Source organism: Pyxicephalus adspersus, chromosome 12 (assembly GCF_032062135.1).
Source record: "Pyxicephalus adspersus chromosome 12, UCB_Pads_2.0, whole genome shotgun sequence".
Lineage (NCBI taxonomy): Eukaryota > Metazoa > Chordata > Amphibia > Anura > Pyxicephalidae > Pyxicephalus > Pyxicephalus adspersus.
In genome coordinates this window covers 26,006,954-26,028,510 of record NC_092869.1, presented here as the reverse complement: position 1 = coordinate 26,028,510, position 21,557 = coordinate 26,006,954, and the positions used below count along the sequence as shown (strand labels likewise).

The 21,557-nt window shown below is 39.5% G+C and overlaps 2 protein-coding genes across 3 annotated transcripts in view; one reads left to right on the top strand and one right to left on the bottom strand.

Annotated features, from left to right (window-relative positions):
• UBR1 (ubiquitin protein ligase E3 component n-recognin 1) overlaps nucleotides 1–9,913 on the bottom strand; it is a 59,656-nt gene extending 49,743 nt beyond the window's left edge. The window contains exon 1 of one of the 2 annotated variants that reach the window (XM_072429036.1): nucleotides 9,754–9,913. In XM_072429036.1, coding sequence (XP_072285137.1) covers nucleotides 9,754–9,807 — 54 coding nt within the window. In that variant the 5' untranslated portion in view covers nucleotides 9,808–9,913. The remainder of the gene's footprint in view (nucleotides 1–9,753) is intronic. The other variant, XM_072429035.1, reaches the window with a different exon arrangement.
• A 358-nt stretch (nucleotides 9,914–10,271) lies between these two features.
• TMEM62 (transmembrane protein 62) lies at nucleotides 10,272–21,533 on the top strand. Its single transcript, XM_072427644.1, has 8 exons — nucleotides 10,272–10,436; nucleotides 12,359–12,470; nucleotides 14,980–15,025; nucleotides 16,220–16,361; nucleotides 16,637–16,761; nucleotides 18,344–18,466; nucleotides 20,470–20,625; nucleotides 20,892–21,533. The coding sequence occupies exons 1-8, from the start codon at nucleotides 10,272–10,274 to the stop codon at nucleotides 21,094–21,096; spliced, it is 1,074 nt and encodes a 357-aa protein (XP_072283745.1). The 3' UTR covers nucleotides 21,097–21,533.
• The last annotated feature ends 24 nt before the right edge of the window (nucleotides 21,534–21,557 follow it).

Sequence of the window (21,557 nt, the reverse complement as noted above, 5' to 3'; positions counted from 1 at the left end):
AATTGTAAAAAAATGTAATGGAGGTAATAACATATAAAGCAATAAAGGATGACATGAAGTTGCATAAACTGAGGAGGGTATTTCTAGTAGGGACGATCACTCTTTTCCACTCCAAACATTGGTTATGCAGCGGCTTGAAAAAATGATATCCATTTAGAAATTGCATTTGGAAAAACATGAAATATTTAGGGACTATTCATAAATCAGTGATTAGGACATTCCCTGGTGGAGAATCAATTACTGCTACTGAAACACATGGACCTGGAAGATTCTCCACCAAGGAATGTTTTAGTGAAATTCATTGATTTATAAATAGACCTCCATATTACAATCTGATCAGCACATCACAGAGAACAGGGTTTTTCCTGATTTCTGAAGCTAGCACAGATATGTTTTGGTTTCAGATTTGTTTTGGTTAAAAGGCAGTCAAGCCTACTCATAAAAAGTATTCCATTTCAATAGCTAGTATAAACAACATCTAAAAAGGACTAGAAGAGAAGCACAGATGAGAGTTTCCTGTCAATTTTATTTCAAGACATCTTTCATGGTGAAAGCCAAAGATGAAAGAGGGTGCAGGAACCTCATCTCTCACTGCAGGAAGTGATGGGCCCTTATTATATATATATATATATATATATATATATATATATATACACACACACACACATACACACAACAGTTTAGAGGAACCAATGTGCCCTGACATATAAATGGAGATTGTATGAGAAACATTGATATTAAGGTATTGTTTTTGGTTTGTGACAATACACATACTGCAGTATATGTATTGATAATTCATTTGGATCACCTTGTTCTCATTTATAAGGGATAATCTAATATATAAGGGATAATCTTCTCTCTATAAATAGATAAAAGATTTGCAGGATTAGCATCTCACAGCTGGGTAGAAGGTACTATTAAAAGGCAATAGATAGCAGATGAGGAAACAAGACCACAAATAGGTCTGAGATGTTGTATAACACTCCTGCAGCCAGTGCTGAGCATATATAGTCCTGAGTGTGTATAAATATGTACACAGTATTTTTACTTTCTAACAATCAGGGTAGGCACCCTGAAATATTAAATTATTGCCTACAGAATGATGTTTGTGCCTTTAACACTTAAAATGAAATTAAATGTTTGCAGGCAGGCAGGGTTTTATTGCAGAAAGACACAGGTCATATCCCTTCTGTAATACTCACCTGTGGACTGAATAAGTTACATGATCCCGGCCAATACTTCCAAGACAGGAAGATATCAAAATACTCCTTTCTCTTAGATTGTAAGCTCTTCTGGGCAGGATCAACTACTCCTCCTATGTCACTGTCTGTGTCTGTATCTGTCTGTTATTTGCAACCCCTATTTAATGTACAGTGCTGCGTAATTTATTGGCAGTATATAAATCCTGTTTAAATATAAAAGAAAAAGAATAAGAGAAGAAGATGGTGCCACCTGTGAGGGAACGAGGACAGGTGAATATAAACAAAGTTTAGTTTTGCTTTACGATCTGGCATGCCAGTAACATGTGCCATTATGCTATATACAGAATATCAGGAACTAGTGCCCACTACCAGACCTGATTTGTGCAGCCAGGGCACCAGGTTCGAACAAAAAAAACAGGGCACTTGTAAGGATTGTTAGGATATTTATATTCATTTTGTAAGTATCATCCAATATTACTTTAAGTAGTGGCATTTGTTTGTTTCCCAATGACTGTCCTTCCTCACACAACCCATTGTAAATGTAAAGAGTTTAAAGCATTTTACAAGCAGATTTACACAAAACCAATCAATGCAACAAAAAGCAAACTGCAATACTACTTCTTTCTGAGTCTGAAGCCTGGTACACAAGATCTTAAAGCTAAATTCTGCCCCTTAACCTCATAAAAACAGATGCTTCTTTTATGATACTCATACATTAATAATGAAAGTTCAACAATATCATTTTTTATATGCCTGTTCAAGCCAAGGTTTCTATGATCTCAGTGCTGACTAGACTGGACCTAAAGCTTATCTAAGTTCAAGAAGATAAATTGGACTCATCAGTCTAGTTTTATTAAGGCTTTTTTTCCTTCATTTTCTTTTCGTAATCTGGCTAACAATATACAAAGTAGTACATTCATCGTACTATATCTATGAAGAATTGCTACTTTCTGCACAAGAGCACTCAAAACCAATATTTTCAAACTTGCCTACCCGTCTTCTTCTGTCTCCTAAAACCCTTATTACCTACCACCATTCCATATCTCCCTTCCTATGTATGTTGCTTCCCCACCTCCTAGATTGTAAGCTCTTCGGGGCAGGGTCCTCTCCTTCTCCTGTGCCACAGCACTGCGTAATATGTTTGTGTTTTATAAATACTGTTTGTTAATAATAATAAAAATAATAATAATAAATATAAAAAATGTAACCACCATTGGACAGCAGTACCTGTGCAGAGGGGAGTGATGTATGGACTTGATATTTACAGCATTTACATAAATAAATTAATATGAAACCAAATGTAAAAAATAAAACACAATTGCGAGCAGCCAAGTTCGTTATCGCAGTAGTGACAGACGATGTCCCTTCTGTAATAAAACAAACTGTCAGCAATAAAACTCCTGCATTGGCGTTGCAATGTTCCGGCCTGACAACCATTCCAAACCCAGGAGCGGACTCGGTGAAGATCCCAGAACCAGCGATGGAGGAAGAAAAGGTGAGTTTAGTGGGGAAAAAAATAGGAAACAGACCGGTAAGTTTATTCAAAACAGACTCTGCCGGTCCCTTCAACAATAAAAAATCCTTTTTTATTTTTTAACTTTGTTTTGATTTAAAGCCCAAACCCAATTTTTAAAGCAGTTGAAGCAGCATGTGTTATTTCCTTTTTTGGTTAACACTGAATATATAAACATTGAGCATTGTAAGCCCCCAGCCAGTCCTAAATGCTTTCTTTTAGCCTTCTATGAGCTATTTTTGCTGAAGACCGAATAATTACTGAAAGGATTAACAAGTAATACAAATGTTACAATAAACACTCATGTGTTAGTACTACTGATATACTGTGCCATATAAGTTGTTTTTGATTTTACTTTTATTATGCCTTAAAGAAAAGAATAGTGCAAATTTATTTAAAACAAATTGTGTGATATTATAGGAGTGTATACATGGGCAGCACTGTAGCTCAGTGGGACAGCTAGTGATATGACTATGGACTTTGTACAGTGCTGTTGTAATATGTCGGCTATATATAAATACTGGATGATAATAATAATAATTTACCTTGAATCATTTTCATTGAGCCTTTATCATTATTTTCTAGAGGATGCTTTGCATTTAATGTCATTTTATTCAACTTCCTTCTGCAGCAACTGTTGGCACAAGATGTCAACCTCACAGGAAGTATGGGTCACTTCATAAGGCAGTGAATCTGACATACAGTAACATTCTTTGAATAAACAATCTTAATTTTCCCAAAATTGAGCTACCGCTAATCCCCAGACTTCATAACCCCTCAAGGCATAATCTTCCAATTATACTTTGGGCTATGGTGACCTATACACAATCTGGAATCAACCAAAAGTAAACACAAGATATTTTTGCACAGCTTTATCCAGAATAGTTGCAAAGTAATCATAAAAATATAGTTTTTCTGCATAATAATGATAGACAAAATTCACTATTCAATAATATTCTTTTAAAAGAGAAAAACACCGGTCTTTTCTCTACATATATTGTACATGTGAATGAAACCAACTACAGATCACATATTACAGTATTAGGTACTTGAAACTTCTGAGGACACAGCGCTGACAAGTCCTAGAGTGGCTGCACTTACCTGCTGAATACTGCAGAAGCTCACCACCACCAACGAGTTTAGTTCCACTTTAAGATCAATGGGCTTGATCCTTAAATAAATTTGTAAGAAAGGCTTTAAAATTATATGTACATGTACAGTTTTAGATTTCTGTACAGGTAGTCCCCGGGTTACATACGGAATAGGGAATGTAGGTTTGTTCTTAAGTTAATAAATGCAATTAGGACAGATGTTCGTCTCAACATACTATTAGGCAGCATGGTGTCAGTTATTTTTTCAGGCCATTATTAAAAACTGCTGCGTGTGGTGCATTTCAAATCACAGCATGCACTACATTTCAGTGTGGTGTGTTAGGCTACACATACAAAGAATAGGCTGTTTAACACAATGCTAGGTAATGAGCACAATAACGAGTGGGCGTAATGGGAAGCAAAGCACAGAGAAGTAGTAGGAATGGGTCTGTGGCTCTTTTTTGTCATCTAAAGGCTAGGTGGTGGTTTCTTATCAATAGAGACTACAGAACTGTTCTTGTTTTGACTCAAACAGACCTTGCATGGGGAGATGTACGATGAGATAAAAGGAAAAGCTAGGCACTACAAAGAAGAAAGCAAGCTACACACGCAGGAAATAAATCTGGCTAGACCGTCTTATCCTACACTTATTAAAAGCAGACATTCGTTTTCCTGTCTGTTTCATTGGGAAATCTCTATACACCCTTCTTTATTTCCTGCTCTTTTCCATCCACTCATTGTATCCAAGCTCTGCAATTACTCTACTTTGAGAAACACACAGTTCACTAACCCACCCCTTCATATACCAAATATGAAGCTGTGAATTTCAGTATGCTAAGTCATAACTTGTACTGCTCATATGTTCAGATTAGAGTTGTCATTCTCATGTAGGATGTGTTGTGTGCTACGGAGGGTTGGGAAGAAGCTATGGAGAGCGTAACCGTTCTCTCACAAGTCTATAGCTTGTCACTGGGCACCTGACCACTGATTTCTGGACTCACATCACTGAGCCTGATTTATTGTTCTACAATACTGAAGATTATAGACTACCATAGGTGAACCAATAAACCTGAAATGGATTTCCTAAAAATAAATAGTGGTCAAAATTTTTCAAGTCTGGATCACATCCATTCCAGGTTTGTTCTTGCTGAAACCTTCCTACTGTGAGCTGCAGTGTTTGGGAGGGAGAGCATGTGAGACACAAATGAAAGAACTCAGCTCAGTCAGGGAAAATAAAGGAAGGTATTTTGATTACTTCATGAGGTTTAGTGAGTTACTGGGTTTAGTAATGTGAAGCACACAATGGGCCTGATTTATTAAAGCTCTCCAAGGTTCGAGAAGATACACTTTATCAAACTTGAGTGATCCAGCAAACCTGGAATGGTTTTTTAAAGTAATTTGTTATTTGCTAGCAAATGCTTTGAATCCTACATCAGATCAATTCCAGGTTTGCTGGATCACCCAGCTCCACTCATGAAAGTGTATCCACTCCAGCTTTGGAAAGCTTTATAAAATCAGAGTCAATGTACTTAATATTACCTTTAATATTACCAAAAAAGGGCATTCTATCACTTCTTATTCTCCAGTTTATTTGCCCCTAAACTTCCATAGTGCACCAGTAACACCCCAAACTAACTGTACCTGCAGCATTATGTTTTACTGTTTCACACTTTCTAATTACTCTGTATTACTATGGTGACATTTCACTAACAAAGTTACAGTTAAGCCTACAAAGGTGCATCCCTGAAAGCCCACTATACCCTACGTATTAGTGGCTGGTGTGCATAGCACACAAAAACAAAGCATGCCCAACACAACGGCAGGACTTAAACACTTTATTGCCTTCTTCATATAAAGGTTAATTATTTTTTCTTTTATAAACTCCACAGAAAAAAAACAGGTTAAGTTACTTCCAGGAACCAAACATTCTCTTCACTTAATCAGTAATGAAAGTTGATATGTTTTAATGAACACGGCAGGAATATTATCTATATACTATCAGTAATGACTAATTCTACAAACACATGGGCAAGATGTACAAGAACAATATGAGAAATTAAGTTATCTTGCATCTGGCAGGGTAAGTTCAGTGTCAGACATTAGACAGAGGGTACGTGTGTTATAAAACATGGCTCAGAGACCACACCAGGTGTACACACTCATCTTATCCTCTGCTTTATTTCATCATCGTCATATCTGTTCATGTCAGCACCACACTGCTTTGTACCATGAAATGACTGGTAGTGGACATAAAGCAGCAGCAGCAGTTTATGAAAGCCATCATACACAAAAAACATGATACTACAAAAGCATTAACAAAAAATAAAAATACAACTGGCATATATGCTTTAGGAAAAATCCAGATGCCCCAGTAAAATGGCTGCTCCATCAACAAAACATGCAGTCCTAAGGTGTAACAGCAAGAAGTTTTGCAATGGTTGTTAACCAAAAGTAATAATCCCGTGGAGCCCTTTAATAACCAAATCATCTTGTTGACAAATAAAGAAGATGCGAGGGTCAGAGGTTAGCACACTGGCCTTTGCAGTGCAAGGTCCCAGGTTTGAATCTCAGCCAGGACACTATCTGCATGAAGTTTGCAGGTTATCCCTGTGTTTGTGTGGGTTTCCTCATACATCCCAAAAACATGCAGTTAGGTTAATTGGCTTCCCCCTAAAAACTGAGCTTAGAATATATTTTAAAAAATGACCATACATGAAGAAATTAACAAATGACTATGCTTGACAAAGAAGATAAGAGACCAGAAGATGAGCTTCAGGATGCAGGGATATGGCAGGTATGTCATTGCTCTGGGAAATCCTATAAACTTCCGGAAAAACCTTGACTGAGAAACACTGCTCACTGCACAATGTGCATGGAAATTGTAAGTTCTCCCTGGGTTTGTGTGGGTTTCCTCTGGGTACTCTGGTTTCCTCACACATTCTAAAAACATGCAATTAGGGTAATTGGCTTCTCCTCAAAATTGACCTTAGATTGTATTAAATACATATGACTGAGGTAGGGACATTAGATTGTGAGCCCCATTGAGGGACAGCTAGTGACAAGACTATGGACATTGTACAGCACTGCATTTTATGTTGGCACTTTATAAATACTGTGTAATAATAATACTTTACCTAAAGCCAATCTAAAATATTGGAATAGAGGCGGATCACACTATTTTCTTTTCATCTTTTTTGAGGGCAGCATTTGGGTACCTATGTATGCTTATCAATCCATTTTCTTTTCAAATAATCAAAAACACACAAGAAAGTATTACTGAGCCTCTTCCTGCTGCAACAAGGCAAATAGGAATTTTTATGTTGAAAATAAAATAATTCAATAGTTCACGCTACCAGTTCCCATCTAGTATTGTTGTGGTGCCCTGACCCATCCACACTTTATAGGATTTCTTTACACAGTAGTATATGTTACAGTGTTCTCCCTTTTAGCTGGGCTTACCACCCAGCACTTTTCGGTGACCACCTGGCTGTTTTTGGGTAGTTACTGAAGAGTTAGGTCACAATACAGGGGGTGCCACTCACCTACAATTTCTTACTGCCCGGCTTAAAAAAATTTCTGCCTGCCACAATCAGTAAAATGGGTTGAGTTGCCTATTACGTGTTTCACTGCCCTTGGCATTGTGCAATGAGTAAAATATTTACAATAAAAATAAACAAGAGAGCCAGATGTAACATCCCATTGTCTGGGAGACTGCAACACAGCATGAAACAATAATGCCAGTAGTCGGGCAGGATGGAACGCCCATACCCTTCAGGAATATACATGGAAATATTATTGGCAGCTTAGAAAAGCAAAAATAACATATACTAACCAAGAGAAACCCAATACAAGTCAGCAGGATAAAAGATGGCCATGACTGCTGCATGGTTACTGTTCATTGTGTAAGCAATAATCAGTCCTTCTGCTACCAACTTATATAAGTAAGCACCAAAGAAAAGGAAACATTGGCTCCAGAAGAATGTCTGTGCCCAAAACATTAAACACACCGCATGCCTACATTATATGCAAAAAACAAACATAACACACTAAACCTCATCCTGTAAACTTTGTCCCTTAGGTATGATGGTCACAGAAATGGAACATCTGATTACTGCAAAGCAACTGAATTACAACAATTATGTACAATACGCTTACTTACTAAAAGAATAAAAGTAAAAAGTTTGCCATCTTAAAGGGAACATTTGGAAATCCTATTTGTGCCCAACCTTCTGTATTGCATGTATTCTCATAATCATCCATCTGCAGTATGAGATTATTTAAAGGAGGCACAGATACCTCTAATGATTATTCCCATGAGATTTGTAGAGATATTTGGGAATGTCATCTTACTTTTCTGTTTAACAAAGAAGATAAGAGATCAGAAGATGAGCTTCAGGATGCAGGGATATGCCAGGTATGCCATTGCTCAGGGAAATCCTATAAATTCTGAAAGAAACTTGGCTGTGAAACACTGCTCAGGATAGTTACTTGTCAATAGGACATAATCTGCATGGAATTTGTAAATTCTCCCTGGGTTTGTGTGGGTTTCCTCCGGGTACTCTGGTTTCCTCCCACATTCCAAAAACATGCAGTTAGGTTAATTGGCTTGCCCTCAAAATTGACCTTAGACTGTCTTATTGACATATGACTATGGTAGGGACATTAGATTATGAGCCCCTTTAAGAGACAGCTAGTGACATGACTATGGACTTTGTACAACGCTGCATAATATGTCAGCGCTATATAAATACAAATAATAATAATAATTAGAGGGAAGGTTCTAATCTATACCCATTCATAAAATACAGACTCCAGTGGTATGACCTTTACTTTATTTCCAGTATTTATATTGTGCCTGAGCCATTACTGAGCACTTTATATGAACCCCTTCATGTCGGTTCCTGTCCACTTATTGTGTAAAAATATTAAAAGCAAACCACAAAAAAAAAAAACAAATAGAAAACAACTTCCCATTTTGTTTTAGAGCTGTGAGGAAACTGGAGCAATTTGACAAACTCCATGCTGATATTTGCAGGATAATCAAACTCAGTGTACAATTATTGCAGAGAATGAAGAGCTGGGTTGATGTGAGTTCAGCATGTAGAAGTGACCTCTTCCATTGTTGGTGTTTGTATAGTGATTGTGTACATTGTATATCAATTGGAGAAATATCTATATTGTTTGTCAGTGGGAGAGGAGACCCCATACAGCCAGTGCGATGTCCCCTCATATTAATGGGATTCATCTGCAATTGTCCCCACTTCTCATGGAACCCCTAATAATTTCTGGAGGAACACTGGTTGGAAAAAATGTCTTTCTTCAGTGATGTATTACCAATTACCTGCAGGACATCAAACTCTCCTGTCACCTGGCACAGACCCCTCTCCTAGCAGCCAACATGAATATCCTTTCCTGTCACCTGGCGCAGACCCCTCTACTGTCACCCGGCACAGACCCCTCTCCTGTCACTCGGCACCAACCCCTCTCCTGTCACCTGGCACCAACCCCTCTCCTGTCACCTGGCACCAACCCCTCTCCTGTCACCTGACGCAGACCCCTCATCTGACACCTGCCGCCGACCCTTCATCTGCCACACAACGCAGACCCCTCCCCTGGCAGCCAACATGAAACTCCTTTCCTGTCTGGCACTGCAGACCCTGCTCCTGTCACCTAGCACCGTCACTTGTCCTGTCACCCAGCACTCACCCCTCTCCTGTCACCCAGCACTCACCCCTCTCCTGTCACCCAGCACTCACCCCTCTCCTGTCACCCGACGCAGACCCCTCTCCTGTCACCCATCACTCGCCCCTCTCCTGTCACCCATCACTCGCCCCTCTTCTGTCACCCATCACTCGCCCCTCTTCTGTCACCTGGCACAATTTGCGGGAATGCAATGCACAACACATGTCAGTAATATGCACAGTGATAGTTCAGTGTCATCTCTCACCAGGCTGGGGATTTGCTCTCCCCTCAGCTCTCCTCCTGCCGCAGCTTTCTCCATCTTTCTCTCACCAGCTCCAGTATCACAACACTGCACGACACTTCGTCTCGCAGCTCAGTCATTGGGGTGTGGTTTACGACTTTAGACGCGCCTTCCGGCAGACTGGCTGGGCATGTGACAGACGTGCTCTTCCCCTAGATGGCCGCTAGGGACAATCAAGTTCAATGTCAACACAAAAGAATATAATATTCACTTCATAACCGACAGTATTGTTATTAAACCCAACTCTGTAGAAATATAAAATATTACATATAATAATAACTCTTAGCTAGGTAGTGGCTACAAGACAATGTCCAGCAAAGACACTAACATTTGTAAAATTATGGACTTGTCTGGCCCAGTGTCTCCTCTCTATGATCTCCTTTCTATGGTAGCTGTCAACAGGGCGGAAGTGACTGACGCGGAAGCGGCTTTTTCATGAGGGGGCGGGGCCAAGTATGTGTTGCTGGGTCAGTACTGGAAGGATGCTGAAGGTGGTGGTTGGGTTGTTGCTGGCCTTGGTCCTGGCTCTAATGCTGGGCAGTTACAGCAGTTCTGGTCGCAGGGCTCAGCTGAGGGCCAGCCATGCAGGGGACATGATTGCAGCATGGCAGGGGAAGGAGCTCACTAATATCTTCTGGGCTGTACAGGTGAGGTCACACCCTGTCCTGTGTGCTTGGTGTATTCTCTATTGTTTACAGCACAGCTCCAGGCTTTTTATTGCAGTTAGAATAGATAGAATAGACATGACATTGATTTGGTATCAGGCTTTTGTGGTTTACTGTACAGCAAAGCTCAGAAAGCAGGAGCAGTGCAAGTAGTGAACTAGGCTTGTTGATAGAAGGAGAGAGCAGAATGACAGAGTGACAATGCTTTTTAGTTTAATGATTCTTTTTTACTATCCAATCGGGGAAAGATCAAGTCTGTTCTTTGCTACTTAGACAAGGAGAGGTTCATATCCTTAATGCCAGAATTCAGAATGTCTTCATTTGTAGCCTCCCCATTATGTTGTAGATAGCCGAGACTACAAGTGTAATGCACCCATCCATGTAACCTAATGCAAGGAATGCTGGAAAATGTAGTTTTTTTTATTAGCAGTAACTTTGCCCTCTAGTGTTCAGTCATAATTAGTGAAAGCCACCAGCAGTCTGACTGCACATTGACTCACTTTTTCAAAGTTAGAATGCATTTTACAAAACTTATATTAGTCCTTAATGCTCTTTAATAATTCCTAATATAACTATCACTTTTTTTTTTTTAAAGTGAACCTGTACTTTGTGCATACTGAGCAAGGTAACCGATCCAGTATACTTGAGGCATTTTAAAGAGACCCTATCACTATTCCATGAACAATAACAGGTTCTCTTAATACAAAAGTATGGAATGATTTTCTGTCAATGCTGCATTCTCTACCTTTGAAAGGAAAGTATATTTGTTGTTGCCGGTCATTTCTAGCACATTGTTTGTTTTCCTTTTCTTTAACGAACCTTTGCTGTATACAAGGTGTGTAGAGATCTGATTACAGAGTGAAAAGCAGCAAGGATTTTTCCACCCATTTCCTTGTGAGCGCTATGCAATCTGTCCCTCAGCAATAGTTCTCCGGGGTGCAATTGTCAGAGCTTCTGTTCAGAGGAAACCAATCACCGATCATTAGATAGCAAAAGAGTTATACCAAGTGAGGCATTTGCATCTGTTCTGTCGGTGCTGATGATAGAATCAGAATCTTAAAAAATCATGCACGTCACATGATTGTCACCCAAGCAGAATTGTCTTGCGGTGTAAATCTGATGTGTGTACAGTGCTCCCCCAGCTTCTGACAAGTGTACAAAGTCTAAGACAGTGGTCACCAACCTTTTCAGACCGGCAGACAACTAAATTTACCAGCTCAGGGCCGCACATGCGCGTGGAGCTGTGTGTCACTCAAAGAGGAAGGAACTTCCCCGAAAGTGACGTCATTATGCAAGAACCCGCTCACTATCCCATCGCAAGTCTGACCCTGCCATAGGAGAGTGGACGGGTTGTGTCCAACACTGTATGTACAGCACTCATTCAGTCTTTTGTCTTTGGAATAGATTGTGAAAGATCCTTTTTCAATGACAAATATTGAGCCTGTGTATGTAGCCCAACAACTGAGGGCAGGAAAACAGTGTGATCCTGGGTATCTCGGAATACCCCCAGCAGCTGCCAGAAATGAAGAAATGCCCGTGCACGGGTGGAGAATTTTTGTCCTTTCTACCTGTCAAGGTAGCTCATTATCCTGAACCTGGAAGATGACTGGGTGAGTAGGATGGTGTCCGTGTATCAGCGAGAAGAGTGCAATGTACCTAATTAGTGAATGTACCTAAAAAATCCAAACTGGCCATAATAATTGTTTTATTGCAGAAGGGACATTGCTTGTGTCGGTTGTAAAAATAATAATAAAAAAAGCACCTCACATTGCAGGGTCTAACCCAAAGAATCTGTTCAGGGGTAATGAAGTCATAACCACACCACTTCTCTTTTCATTTTGCTTTGTTAGCTGTAAAAGAATCAGATCTTTAAAATAAGAGATCTGTTTGTTTCTTTTGTACAGGTCACCGATATTCATGTCAGTAAGTTCCTAGAACCTGAAAGAGTTTCTGCATTTGAATCCTTCTGTGCTGAAAGCCTTGCAATCATCCAGCCTGCCCTTGTTCTAGTAACAGGTAAGACTATATTACCGGTATTTATACACTGCTGTCCGTGTTGTAAAAATTGTTGTTTCCAACTACAAGGTTGGCTCCCCTCCCATGACAGCATGCATATCTATTTTTCTCAGTCCTCTGGGCAGGTATTTGACACATCTTCTGTTATCCGATATTGGGCAGCTGTAGTGATCCAGAGAACGATGCTTACATGAAATGACCAGCGTTCTTTGCATCATTCTTCTTCGAGCCCAGACTGGCTAACCTCAGTGGTCGCCAACCTTTTCAAACATACATACCACTAAATGCATGGAATCCTGAACCACACGTGCTGGGAGCAGTGTGTCAATCAAAGGGGAAGAAACTTCCCCCAGAGTGACGTCATTAATTATTATTAATATTATTAAATTGGATTTATATAAAACCAACATATTACACAGCGCTGTACATTAAATAGGGGTTGCAAATGACAGAAAGATACAGACAGTGATACAGGAGGAGAGGACCCTGCCCCGAAGAGCTTACAATCTAGAAGGTGGGGGAAGTCTCACACAATAGGAGGGGAGATATGTAGTGGTGGGAAGTAGTGACAGTTTCAATAGACAAAAGATGGGTAGGCAAGTTTGAAAAAATGGGTTTTGAGTGCTCTTTTAAATGTGCAGAACTAGGAGCAAGCCCCATGGGACGAGAAAGACCATTCCAGAGAGTTGGGGCAGCTCTAGAAAAGTCTTGGAGCCATGCATGTAAGTTATGAGTAAGGAAGTCAGTTGTAGGTCATCGGAGGAATGGAGAGCGCCTGGGGGTGTATTTTTTTACCAGGTCATGATGCCAGAACCCGCCCACTCTCCTATCGCAGGTCACATATTATGTCCAGAGACACAACCCGCCCAGACCTTGCAAGTTGTGTCCATATGGGGGACCTGCAGCTCTGGCCGGTGCACCCCCCAGCGGTGTCATTCTTTTGACCCCGATGGAAGGCGCACCGGCCAGAGCTGCGGACCCCCGCTTGGTGACAGTTGGGCTAAATGATGTATAGGCAAAAGGAGAAACATGAAAATGCCTGTTTCTTGCTTGCGTCTGACTTGAATATTTTTGGTAGCTACTCTATAACAACAAACGTGTCAAATGAAGATCCTCGGTCGGAACTACTAATCTGCGTAACAGTTTCAAATATAATTTTTTTAAACAAAATATCAGTACCTTATTACGTTCTAATGCTGTGTTCAGACAGTTTACCAGCCATCATAATTATTATTATTATTATTATATTATTAATAAAAAAACAGGATTTATAAAGTGCCAACATATTACGCATCACTGTACATTAAGTTGGGTTAGCAAATGACAGACAGTGACGCAGGAGGAGGAGAGGACCTTGCCTAGAAGAACTTACCAAAATGAATACATTTTCACAACAGTGCGTGTGTTACAATCACAAAAAATAATTGAAGCAGTTGTGGTCCAAACTCCCTCTTTGGTAAATTAGATCTTGGCTGCTACCTCCATTCTACTAGATGTGTGCCCCCCATTTTTCTTCCCAATGGGTTCTATTTGCCTATATCAAGCACCAGTGCTATTATTCCTAGTTACTGAATATAATCTTGGGTTCATGATTTCTCCAATGTGAATTATTTGGCCCTCCCCCAATCCTCGTCTGATCAAGAATGGACTTATCTACTTAATATGACTTTATAGGAAAGAACCATACTTTGCATCTTCTATTTCTTCTATATAGTAATATTCTTTATTTTTCCTATTATGTATTATTTGTTCACAGTGGCTCAGTGGTTAGTTAGCACTCTGGCCTTTGCAGTGCTAGGTCCATTATTCCAATCTCGGCTAGGACACCATCTGCATGGAGTTTGCAGGTTCTCCCCATGTTTGTGTGGGTTTCCTCCAGGTACTCAGGTTTCCTCCCGCTTTCCAAAAACATGTTAATTGGCTTCCCCCCAAAATTGACCTTAGACTGTAATAAAGACATATGACTATCCCTATGAGGTAGGGACATTAGATTGGGAGAGACAGCTAGTGACGTGACTGTAGACTTTGTACAGAGCTGCATAATATGATGGAGCTATATAAATACTGTGTAATAATAATTTGTCTTTGGTATTATTTTTTTTATTTTACTGTAAATGTGAATAGTGAACTTTGGGCAAGGCCAATGTGAAAAAGTTGATTTACTACTGTGCTTTAAAAAAGACGTGTCTGTCCCTTGTACTAGTTCTGAATAGTATCAGAACAGGGACATATTCTCTTCTCATACTGCTAGATGATACAATGTGAATAAACAGATGCAACAAGTGCAGTAGCTAGCGCTGGCCTTTTCTGGATCCAGGTCATACTCTGTATACAGGTTAACACAATAAAACAAAAAAGTGTTCTGTTGGATGTCAGAGAACATAAAATTCCTTAAGCATCTCCTGCACTTTCCTTCTCATGCAGTCATTGTAAATGCCCTTAGAATGTTGCTTTGACGTCTTTATATCTTCATGACTCAAACCACTTTTTTTTTTTTTCTTCAATGCAGATTCATTTAACATTGCACACCTGAGCAGCATCAATAACTACTACAGGTACAGATCCTGGAAATTTGGCGTTGCCTTTGGGGTATGTGGGATGAATACAACCTTATTTCTACCAGTGTTTTTAAACTATTTGATAAAGAAGTGGGAAATGGCACTAGGAGTGGGTATGTTTTATTTTTTTTTTTTAGTTAATTCAGCGATGGTCTAAAATAATTCTGCGGCCAGGCTATAATTATTCAAGCAAAGCAGGATTTGCCTTTATTGACCTTTTGTTGCTACAAATACAGCTTGTTAAGAATAAGCAGACGCTAAAATGTCTAAAGCCTGCCCACATATTTACTTTAAAGCAAAGCATGGGTTTGCGTTAATGCATCTGTCCTCAGCATGTGTCACCTTTCCTTTACTCATCTATGCCAATAGGCTAAGAAAACAGTGTTTTTTCTAGGTAGAGATGGGAGCATGTCACTTTCTTCTCTACCACCTATGTCATGGTACTGTTGCGTGCAGTGTGTAAGCTTTGTTACATTTTTGGTATAGTAGGGAATGAAGAAAACTTAAAGCGTACCTAAACTCAACATTTTCATTTTACATGAAAGGGAAGACAACCCTAATATGTAAAGGGAAAACGTTGTTTGTTTTTTATTTTTTTAAATGCAACACCCTTTTTCAGGGGATCACGACTGAATGGGAGCACAGAGCCTCTCGTGATACCTACGTCACGGATCCTGGGAGGCTCTGGCTGCTCCTTCTGCTTCTGCGCATGCCCCAATCATGGACAGAAGGGGCATTTTTTTCTATTAAGGTTAAAAGAGATGCATCTCTTTCTCTTGCACTTCAATAACAAAATATGTTTTCCAACCCTGCCTTTGATGCTTGCTGTGTTTTATATGAGTTCCATGGCTTGTGCAGCCAAGGTAATCTTTCTGAATCAAAGGGACTGAAGGGATGCTCTATGGTCATGTGACCACAGAAATAAGACATCTGTAGTGCACATTGTTTTTGATGAAAAGTCAATGTCTTGCTATAGAGAGAAGATGTGGCCATATCTTCTTTCTGAGCTTGGGGTTCGAGGAGCTCCATAAGGACAAAGAATTGGATTTGCCAACCTAATGAGTACTTGCAGGCATCCGAAGGTGCAAGTAATTCAGCACTATTGCTTGTTCAGATCAGATTGTTAGGTGTTTGGTAGCAGAAAACATTACCGAATTTCCAGATATTAAAGTGCTTAAACTTCTTTTCCAGGAAGTACTCAGGATGGCAAAAAGAAGGTTCCTTCCATTATATTCACCAAACCCCATTTGGGAATTATTCCTTCATCTGTGTAGATGCAACGCTCACTCCAGGACCTAAAAGACCTTACAACTTCTTTGGAATAATTAGGAAGGTAGAGTCTTTTTTTCATACAGAGAGAAGTCCTGTGCAGCAAATGAAAATCAGGTCTCCCCATCATTTATACTGAAGTGCTGTTCTGGGAATCTGTATAAATTGTTCCGGCATTAGATACATAGAAATCTTGTGGCACATAAAACAACAAAAGTTCTTTTTTTGGTCACTCAAAGCTTGTTAGCTTTTGTTCGGACATTGTATCTTAAAGATCCCCATAACTTTGTTTTTTGTCTATTATATGTTTGTGATCCTTTGTGGTTAATCCTTTTCTAGGACCAGATGCAGAAGCTCTCGGAGTTGGCTGTGGAAAGTCTACGTAGCAACCAATCTGTGTGGTTTGGTCACTATCCCACATCAACCATTGTGTCTTCTTCCCCTGGTATCCGGCAAGTTATGAGGTCAGTCATCTCGCTCACATACTTGGTACTTCTGTGGCTTAATCTACCATTTTATATGCCCTCACTTTTAATACTGCATTATAACTAGATTGTAAGCTCTTCGGGGAGGAGTCCTCTCCTCCTGTGTCACTGTCTTTATTTGTCTGACATTTGCAACCCCTATAATAATAATAATAATAATAATATTTATAGCTCAATAAAACAATCCCTGCAGGAAATAATGCTTAATAGGAGTAATACTAGAAATTGACAGCATGGGGCACCCTTATCACAAACGCATTTTAGTAAAGCATATAGAGCAATGTCAAAATGGGATAAATAAATCCTTTATTGACTGGTTGTGTTCAGAACAAAGATTTATATAATTAAATCCCCTGTACGGTGATACCGAGACAGTCAGGTACTTTTCCCAGCTGTTGACAGATTTCTAATTTCTTTCTTGGAAATTCCTTTCTATCTTACATATACACAGGTGCTTTGCTCGCCTGTGTTGAATTTGTGGGTTTTTTGGTGAAGGGGGAATTCTTATTGAACACATTGTTTAATAATTATTCATATATCATATTGTTAATGTTTATATCCTCTCCTCCTGTGTCATTGTCTGTATCTGTCTGTCATTTGCAGCCCGTATTTAATGTACAGTGTGGCATAATATGTTAGCGCTATATAAATACTGGTTATTAATAATAATATGTAACAAAAACACCAATAAGCCCATATATGCAAGGGGACATAAACCATAGCTATTACCTGTAGCGTGGATTACTTTGATTTTCATGAGACTACAGTCAGGTATAAAAGTCTTGCAGACCTTCTTTCTTTCTTGATATCCTATATCAGTGTTTTTCAACTTTTTTGAGCCACGGCACATTTTTTTACATTGAAAAAATCCTGCGGCACACCACAAATCAAAAATGTTACAAAATGACACTCTGTAGCTAATTCTTTTGTCTCTAAGAATGAACAAGAAAACTGTTACGCAAATCGGAAGGTGGTCAACTGCAGGTTAAGTGCACCTCTCAATGAACTTCAGATCTTATGAAGGATTTTGCTCTTTCATGGTAGACCTATGGTATTCATGGTAATCTCCAGTCAGGTAAAAGTAATTTAATATTTAGTCTTTTACTTACAGCTGATTAATGCACCTGAATCTCTTGGTATTGACCACCTGTAATCTCCTTTACAACGGCACACCAATTTGTGGAGAGATTACTCTGAGCAATCAGGGCTCTGCTTTATTGCACTGCCCCGCTTACCCAACACCAGAGAGCTGATTTTTGTCCATTTACATTCTCATACAGGGTCCTGTTCAAGCTTTATTTCCCACCCATAGTGCTGTATTGAGGAAGACTTTAACTTGAATCACATGACTGTAAAAGCAATTTGCAAATCAGTTGGCATGTAACACAGCACACCGCAATATGTTTCCGGCCATTTGCCTGGACTTCAGCTTTATATTGAACATTTAGCTGTCCCTACAGTGCGGAAGTTATATGTATACGCATGTCGTTATTTTTCTTGTAGATAATGAAAATGTATTTAAAAAAAGTCACCAGTTGCCCATGGTATTTTTTTTTCCTAGCTCATCAGTGGCGTACATGTGTGGTCACCTGCACACTCTGGGAGGCATGGCACCTGTTCTGCATAGTCAGCATCAACAGGGCACCTTGGAACTGGAGCTGGGAGACTGGATGAAGAATAGGAGGTGACAATAGTTTTTGTTCTGTATCTTATTCAAGGTTTCCCCAATAAACTGACAGCATATCCTGTTTATAATTGGTGGTAATCCATATTTTGACTGCCACTTTATAACACTGCTCTGATTTATAAAGCTTTAACATGAAGCACCAATGTCAGTTATAGTTTGCAATGCCTTTAAAGAGTCTTACGTCAAATCCAAACTTAAGAACAGAAATGTGCTAAATTGCAGTTTGCCAGTCCTTAAATTAGGTGGATGCATTATTTCCCCCTTCATCTTTATTTTCACTGAGTAATCCTGCCAATTACACCCTTTCCTGTCTTAGGGTGACAGGGCTTATTCAATGTTATGTATCTATGGTGGAGTACCTACATTGCCCTGGTACAGGAAGTGTTATAGGGACTATAGAGCAACTAGGAATGTAGTGGGGCCCACTCATTTTTTTGCAAAGAATTCTTTGGTGGGCTGCAGCTCTGGGCGTTGGGGGGGGGGGCCCCCACCGGCCAGAGCCGAGGACCAGGTCTCCTGTATGGAATTGCAGGCTCAGGGAAGTGGGCGGGTTGTCTCTCTGAGCAGAGTGGACTGGGTTCTGGTATCATGTCGTCCCTCTGGGGGAAGTTTCTTCCCCTTTGCGTGACACATAGGCAGGGGTCTAGTGGGGCGGGCACGTTTACATAACAATGATGCACATTCGCACTCGCCATGGATAAATAGGGTGAAAAATAGGGCTTGTGCCCTCTCCTTTTTTTTACAACTACACCCCTGGGAGCAACTCTCCTCTTCTCCAGAACATAGGGGAAATAGACATGAACAAACTGGTAAGTCATCAGAAGCAGTGAGAACAGAAGGTTTTCAGCTCAGATTTGTAGGGGGTTTCAAAAATAATAAGATTATATGGGTTACTACATTGGCCTTTGCGGGTCCCATTCTTAAATATTGACCAGGACACTATCTGCATTGAGTTTGCAGGTTCACCCCGTCTTTGGGGGGGGTTTCCTCCGGGTACTCCGATTTCTTCCCACATTCCAAAAACATGCAGTTAGGTGAATTGGCTTTATTAAAGACATATGACTGTGGTAGGGACATTAGATTGTGAGGCTCTTTGAGATACAGCTAGTGACATGGCTATGGACTTTGTACAGTGCTGCATAATATGTTGGTGCTATATAAATACTGTGTAATAATAATGATAGTGCTACTATGTAAAAAATGACTGTAGTGATCTATATATACCAGACTAAAAGGGGAAAAACGAATAGAAGTTCAAAATTGCTTGAAAAGGGTAAGTATAGGTCCTAGATTGTGAACTCTTCGGGGCAGGGTCCTCTCCTCCTCCTGTGTCACTGTCTGTCATCTGCAACCCCTATTTATTATACAGCGCTGCATAATATGTCGGCGCTATAAAAATCCTGTATAATAATAATAATATAGTGCTAGAGAAATTGGTGATGAAAAAGAGGAGAGTAGGGAAAGCATGTATAGGTCAAAGAACATAAAAATATATTTTTTTAAAATCTATCGTGTATTTAAGTGGTGCTTTTAAACATGTCAATCAAGCCTGCTCAATAATCGCTGCCCTTTTTCTTGATTTTTGCAAAGATTTTGTGAAAACGTTTCTTATTGACTCAAAGTACTAAATATGGTGCCCACCAAGAAAGCTTCCCTATTTCCTTAAGTTCAGGCTTTTTTAAGGTGATAAGTGGTAACTTTTCATAAAGGTTACTTCTCTGTTCGTTAAGATGTATTAGAATTTATCGTAGCAGATGACCGCACTTGTAGAGGCATGTAGCAGTAAATTGCAGTATTGATAGATTTGCACTCTTTTTTTTATAAAATGTAAGGAACAAACTTTATTTGGTTTGTTTTTCTGGTTACCAGAGCTCTGTGCTTGAAATATTGTTGTGGTGTACACAATAGTCTGTGTTTTTGTATAAATTTTTGTTTTGTTAATAGCTTTGTTCTAATTGCATAATGTGGATTCTTGATTCTTCATTACCTTTCTTTCTCAGATACCGTATATTTGCCTTTGATCATGACCTGTTCAGCTTTATTGACCTGCAATACGATGAATGGCCTGCAATTCTTATTACTAACCCCAAGTCTGCTCTGTATTCCAACCCAGCAGTGGAGCCTTTGAAACGTATTCAGCACTCCACACACATCAGGTATCAAAATTTAATCTGTACAGGATAACAAAAAAAATGAAGACACAATTTAATTTACACTTTACATTGGTTTTGTGAAGCATTGTTGGTTTTCTAAAGGGTGAGCACAGCAGAAGCTGTTTGCCTTCAGAATTTATTTCTCTAATTGAATCAGTATAGTTCCCCTGAAATTAGAACTGGGAACATGCAAACAGACATTCAGTTGTGTATCTACTGCAAACTTAAGCTTATATGAAATAAAAAATTTGTATGATTTTTATTTAAAGAGTTCTCGTGTTTTCCCTGGATCCCATCAACTCTGTCAAAGTGTTCATAGATGGACAAGAATTGGGAGAAGCTGAGCATTCCTCAGGTCCACTGTATGTATTGGAATGGAGTCCGGAAACATATATAAATGGACTACATGAAATCAAGGTCCAAGTAAAGGTAAAAGTGTCTGTTACACGCTCCAGTGTACCTGCCAGTTTTTAGGCAGGTGTCAAAATGCAAAGAAGTCATCTAATTATCTAGTCTTATTAGAGCTGAACAGCCTTGCTTTTGACAGATATCAACCAAAACTAATATAGTGTAGATTACCCTTTTACTGCAAATGTGGATCTACTTGTTAAATGAAAATGTCATTTGTTAGACTGGGCTTCCTTCTTCTATTGCTCCATGGTCTAGTTGTGTCATCACATATCATGACTGACTAGTCTATCGCTACCCAGCAAGCTGCAGTGCATTGTGTATTCTGAGACCTTTCTCTCATAGGCAGTTTTTCAGCAACTTGTGATACAGTAGCTCTTCCGTAGGATTAAACCAGATGGGCTAATATCCCCCACATGCATCAGTTAATCATGGATTCCCATACCTTGTCACTGTTTTACTAGTTGTGCTTTCCTTAAACACTTTTGGTAGCTACTAACCATGTTACTGTACCAGTAACGCACCAC